At 40.6% G+C, this 5,942-nt stretch overlaps 1 protein-coding gene across 6 annotated transcripts; it reads right to left on the bottom strand.

Annotated features, from left to right (window-relative positions):
• Window positions 1-226: 226 nt before the first annotated feature.
• Window positions 227-5,726, bottom strand: LOC110535431 (uncharacterized). Of its 6 annotated transcripts, none has more exons than XM_021620422.3 (4): window positions 4,863-5,020; window positions 1,718-4,353; window positions 1,292-1,409; window positions 227-943 (listed from the first exon to the last, which is right to left on the bottom strand). In XM_021620422.3, exons 2-4 carry the CDS (start codon window positions 4,248-4,250, stop codon window positions 703-705), a joined length of 2,892 nt encoding a protein of 963 aa, XP_021476097.3. In that variant the 5' UTR covers window positions 4,251-4,353; window positions 4,863-5,020; the 3' UTR covers window positions 227-702. The 6 variants fall into 6 exon arrangements, with proteins under 6 accessions (XP_021476097.3, XP_021476098.3, XP_090045795.1 ...); XM_021620423.3 differs by having other exon boundaries at window positions 4,851-4,988; XM_090189669.1 differs by having other exon boundaries at window positions 227-921; window positions 4,863-4,987.
• Between the last annotated feature and the right edge of the window lie 216 nt (window positions 5,727-5,942).

Consider the following 5,942-nt stretch of genomic DNA (forward strand, 5'->3'; position numbering starts at 1 on the left):
TTGGTGATTTATCTATTATCGCTGAGCTGACAGGCAAAAAAGATAAATGCTTGTATCCACCACCAATAAATATGAATCATTTTGCCATCTGTCAGGCTATAATATTATAATATGCTCAGCAGAAAGGCTAAAACTTGTGTGTGTGTGTGTGTGCGTGTGTGTGTGTGTTGCACCTCGAGGAAATGGTTAACTGATCTCTGTATTAAAACTAGTCAAACACTGTTGCTCCAAAATATAGCAAGTGTTCTTTATTCAACTTGACAAGGTACAATACATATTGTACGAAGTGAGTTGAATGTAATAATGAACATGCTCCATCATAGGAGAGCTGTTCATTCCAAAGACAATTACCAAATGAATGTTTATTAGTCACGTACACAGATTTTCAGATGTCATCGCAGATGAGGCGAAATGCTTGTGTTTTCTAGCTCCAACAGTGCAATATTATCTAGCAATACAGAACAACACACACAATGCGAAAAGTTTAAAAAAAAGAGTTAAGTATCAGAATGAGCAATACCAGCTAGGTTAATAGAAGTAGTAATCAACACATGTAACTAAGCAAGTGTAGGCCTATTATAACCTTGGATTGATTAAGTATTAGCATTGGTTAATGTTATTCAATCATGTAACATATAAAATAAATATTTAAAAGTTAAAACCAAAAATATAAAATAAATCGGAGCATGACAGTTGTCTATGTCACTGCCTCTCCACCCCGGTGAGGATGGGGTTCTCCTCAGCAGGCCAGTCCCTGGTCTCCAAAGCCACCTGGAGTTTCTGCCAGAAGACCCTTGTGTCCTCCCCAACTCTTGGCCAGCTCAGGTAGGTGCGTCTCTTCACCAGCCTTCTCATGCGGTGGTAGGGTGAGAGCTGGTGGTCTGGGATCTCTTCGAGAAACACCAGGATCAGCACGTCCTTCTGCTCATCAAAAAGACGGAAGCTGGAGAGAGCAGTCTTTTATTTCAGTGTTTGCGTAGACAACCCAAGTCCCATACACGGTGTGATTTTCCAAAAAACATCATACCTGAAGCTAACCACATTGCACATTGTTTTCTCTCAACAACTCAGATGCAAAGCCGCAAGAGAGTAAAAATGATCAAATCGATGTTTGAATGTCAATTGTCTATTTGTATAGAAACAACATCGGTCAAATAAAGCACTTTGCTGTTCTATGAGAGGAGTGTGTCTGGGACATTGAGAGAAATAAAGCGAATATTAGCTATGAAGCTTCAGGGAAACAAACCCCTGGACAGTCATACAACTATAAATAGAAAGACCCAAAACCAACCTGGCCACCTGGATCTCTCTGGAGCACCACTCACTCTGCAGATATCGGTGGGTGATCACACAGATGGTTTTCCTGCTCCTGTAGATGGCGTCTGTGATGTTCTCTATGATGGGTTTACCTGTGGAACACGGTGAGAAACAAATCCTTTGGAAGCAGTGATTTTTGACAATGTACCTACTAGTTGTAAGTGTATGTAGTTACTGGGACACACCAGCTGACTACGTGTTGCAACTGAATCGGTACAATCTTAGTGTTATGCAACTTCCTGTTTCAGATGGCATTTAATGCTGTACTGGATCCAGGTCACTCACACAAGCCTGTGTTTAATCCAGAATATTCATCTAAAATGTGAACTTTCTTATAAAATGTCTGAAATAACAATGCATTTCAATACAATGACCAAAGGTTGTGCTAAATATGTGATACCTGGCTGGAAGTCCCGGTGGTGAAGACACAACTTCCAGCCCTGCTCTCCCTCCAACTCTGGCAGCAGCTCCCTCACGACCCAGCATTCATCATGGGTGTTGTAGGAAACGAAGGCATCGTACTGATGAGGAGTTTGTCTGTTCCTCCGCTTGGAGTCATGGAGATAAGCCAGGAAGAGGTAGTAGGCATATACCACCTGCCACCTCAGGAGATGATAGATAAAGGACCCCAGCAGGGTGAGGAGGACCAGAGAAGTGGTTGAGATGAAGTAGAAGATGCCTAGGTCCACTGAACAGGAGTGGGTGTCCAGGTCCAACAGTTTAGTGTCCTTGAGATCGTCTGGATAGCTACATGGATAGTCATGGGCATAAGCAACTTGTGTTTGGTTGTTGCTCTCAGCCCAATAAACAAACCAAGCATTTCTGCAGTCACAAATGAAAGGATTCCTTTGCATATCCAGGAGAGTTAAGGCTGGGAGAGAGTGCAGCACTGTCTCATTGGTCCATTTAATTTGATTCTGTCTCACCTTTAAGAAACGTACTTGAGTGAGATTGGCTTCTATAAGGAAATCTAATGACTCAAGTTCAGTTTTGGAGATGGTGAGTCTTTTAAGCTTGGGGATTGGGTGAAAGAGCTCTGGGGAGAGGGCATGGAAGAAATTCTGGCTGATATCAAGGGACAACAACTGAGGTGTGTGAATGAATGTGTCAGGGTGCAGGGTCACAATATGAAGATTCCCTGCTTGGAACTCTGATAACATGTTCAGACCTTCAAGAAAGTTGGAAGGTAGACAAGACTGTCTCATATACTTACTATAATGCTGACTAAATATGTAGAGGTTTTCCAGAGATGACAGGTCAGTGAAGGGTGGTTGTTGTAGTTGTTCATCTTTTTCATATTTGATAGCATTGGAAGCCATATTGAGAGTTTTTAAGCTTCTAAGTCCTTTGAACACAGCACCCCGGATTTCACTTTTACCTATAACATTGTTTAGCAGGACAAGATTTTTAAGTTTGGCCAAACCCACAAAGGCCCCATCATCCAGTGTCTTTATTTCATTGTCATATAAAGCCAAATCCTCAAGTGATCTTAAGCTTTTGAAGTCCTTTGTTCTGATGTTGGTTAGTTTATTGAATCCTAAATCCAAGCTCTTTAAATGTTGCAAACCCTTTGTGAAAGCGTCGCCCACGTTTAGGATTCTGTTCCTTCTAAGTGTCAGGCTATTTAAGGCCCTTAAATCCAGGAAAACACACCCTTCAAGTTTTGAGATTAAATTGTTGTTAAGATAGAGTTTTTCAAGTCTTCTTAGATTGGAGAAATCCGAGCAGCCTAAAGTTTTGATGATGTTGTGGCTGAGATCCAATTTTTTTAATGTGCGGAGATTCCTTGTAGCATTCGGCACAGAAGAGAGGCCATCATAGCCTAGTCTCAGAGTTTTAAGATCTTTTATTGATCGAAAAGCAGCTTCTGACAGGTCAGTAATATTATTACCTGATATGTCCAGGTCAGTCACCTGTGTGCAGGACTGCAGCATCTTGTCAGAGACACTGCTGAAGTTGTTACATTGCAATCGGAGGGTCTTCAGTGTAGGTATGTGGCAGGCTACATTAATGAGGTTATTTTTTCCTATTTTATCCAGCCCCAGAGATGCCAACGAAAAGTTGATGCTCTGGAGCACCGAACCAATCCCCTGTAAAGACATGTGAATGCCACTCAAGTCGAGGCTGCTCACATTACTCAGAAAATACCTGTCCGCTACATCCCATTCCATGCTTCCATTAATGCCACAGAAGGAGAGGTCTAGTTTCTTAAGATAGGGAAAAATATCTGCTGTGACACTGAAGATCTCCAGAGGATTCCTGGATAGATCCAGCTCTGTCAGCCCTATTGACCTATTTGATATTTCCTGTGACTGCAAAGAGTTCAAGCTGTTGTTCCCAATGAACAACTTCAGCAAGCTTGGCAATTGTAAAATGTGCTTCAGCTCCTTGAAACAATGTAGTTTGTTGCTGGTTAAGTTCAGTACCTTCAAGCTGAAGAGTAACTGAAAAGATGAGGAGGCAATACTTGAGATGTGGTTGTTCTCCAATTGTAGTACTGTGAGGTTGTCCAGGCCCTTAAACATTTGGTCTGAGAGGGATGTGAGTTTGTTAAAGGCCAGATTCAGCTGCTCTAGAGCCACCAGGTCTGAAAAAGACCCATTCTCAACATGAGAAATCCTGTTGCTGTACATGATTAACATTTTGAGGATTGTTAGATCTTTGAAGTCCTCCCTTTTTATCTGTGAAATGTTATTCTTTGCTATGTTTACAGATCTCACCAATACTGGGATGTCTGCTGGTACGGCATTGAGGTTCCTGCCATCACATAGCACAGACGTGTTTAGAGATTCCCTGATTCTGCAGTGTTTCATTGAGTAGCCATTTACTGGATTAAATAGAACCCAGAAATACAGAAGAATGCATAGAAAGAAACTCAACCGAGAATATGTAGACCCATTTCCTTTTCCTGACAAGGTTACTTTCAGTTCCATATTAAGGAGCTTCGTTTCCTTTTTTGGAAGAAAAAGTGTCTTGTCCAGTGAGGTTCTTCTCAAGACTCTTCCTGATGTATTCGACTTATAAGCTACTTGAGATCTAATGTAAATAAAAGACAAATACAAAATATGTTCAATAACTGCGTCATCATAGATGTAGGACATGTGACTTTCGTTAATTACAGAATGAAAACAGACTGCAAAAAAATGTGCAATCATATTTCATCAGTTGTTCTAGTGCCGAACTCAGAAGATACAAGTTATGATTGTGCCATATTCATATTTACTTACTGTCATTTTAACAATGTGATAGTATTAATCAATACTGTATTCACTGAAAGACATCACATAACCCTAGAAACCTTTCCTTGGTCATGTCACATGATGGCGAATAACTATATGGACCAGAGTTGATCATATAATTGCATACATTAATCAATCATTTGACAGCCCTACTTATGGGTAATCCAATTAACCAACTTGGTTCCTAAACTGTTAACTTCATGTAATGGTAAATAATACTATACTGAAGTAGTCAAACTGAACAAAAGCTGTTAAACAAGACAGAGGTAAATGTGAAAATATATAACTTCTTACTGTTTTACTCACCACACGCAGAAGAGGACATGCTTCTTAGTCTAACAAGGGTTTACAGTAGTTGTAATGTGATCATGGAATACGCAACATTTCACAAATAGTTCCTCAGACAGTCACATGCCATTTTACTTCTGTTCTAAAACCTGCTTCACTTTCCCCATCATTAACCCTTTCAGCTCCTGTAGAACATACGTAGAACTCCCATATTGAGGCCGCATACTAATAGTCAAGGAACAGTCGATTTCCTGTGTAACTTGCTCCTAGCAGAAGGTTATCAAGGAATAAGAAAACATTGATGAAGGTATTGTTAGAGAGGGGTAAAGATAAAGATTTTGTTTGGGTGCCAGGCAGGTATTAACCATGCCGAAAGGAAAATAATAGGATAGAGAGAGTACCACTGCCAGACCCACACACACATCAGCAGAAGAGACTGCCTAGAGTGTAGCCTGTTTGCCACATAGCCAGTGGAGAGAAAAGATAAGACACACCATATAAAACACATCACAGCACAGGAGTAACGCCACCAATAATAACTCACACAATAATAATGGCAGAGCAATTTAAGTTAACGGCAACTTCAGAGAAACAATTTACAAGAAAGGACGCAATCATCAATATCAGAAGATTTGCAATAATCTGTATTACCTACCAGTGGAGGAGTGCAGAGGGTATGCATGGGGGGTAGACAAAACAAAATAGTACCACCCCACATCAATACAGAAAGAAAGAAACAGTAACACCGATAATCGAGTTAAACATTTTACAAACTCAGCACGCTGAAAATAAACAAGACTTCTGCAGCATTGCACACTACAATCAAACTGTCGCGCCAACCGGGAGCTACCTCCCAGAGTGCCGAAAGAACTATCTTTTTAAAATTGTATTTATTTATTATTATTTTTTTTGCCGGAAGAACTACCGTTATTTCCTCCTTTCTGACCTCTGATGCGCTCTTAAAGTGGCAGCGCACGGCGAAGGCTCCGTGCAGGATTTCGCCACAGCCTGAACTAGTTGTTATATAACAAACTTCAAATTACCTGGTATGAGGTCACCCAGAGTTGTGCTTTATTAGAATCTGTTATATTGTTTTCA

This window comes from Oncorhynchus mykiss, chromosome 11 (genome assembly GCF_057628025.1).
Source record: "Oncorhynchus mykiss isolate SJ-2025 chromosome 11, ASM5762802v1, whole genome shotgun sequence".
Classification (NCBI taxonomy): Eukaryota; Metazoa; Chordata; class Actinopteri; order Salmoniformes; family Salmonidae; genus Oncorhynchus; species Oncorhynchus mykiss.

What these genes read in the sequence shown, in the direction of transcription:
- LOC110535431 (XM_036935114.2), bottom strand. Translation starts at nt 4,472, where the DNA reads ATGATTGCACATTTTTTTGCAGTCTGTTTTCATTCTGTAATTAACGAA. An exon ending in CCACCGGGACTTCCAGCCAG is followed by an intron (nt 1,410 to 1,717) that starts GTATCACATATT and finishes CGTGTTCCACAG; the next exon opens with GTAAACCCATCATAGAGAAC. An exon ending in AGAGAGATCCAGGTGGCCAG is followed by an intron (nt 944 to 1,291) that starts GTTGGTTTTGGG and finishes TGCTCTCTCCAG; the next exon opens with CTTCCGTCTTTTTGATGAGC.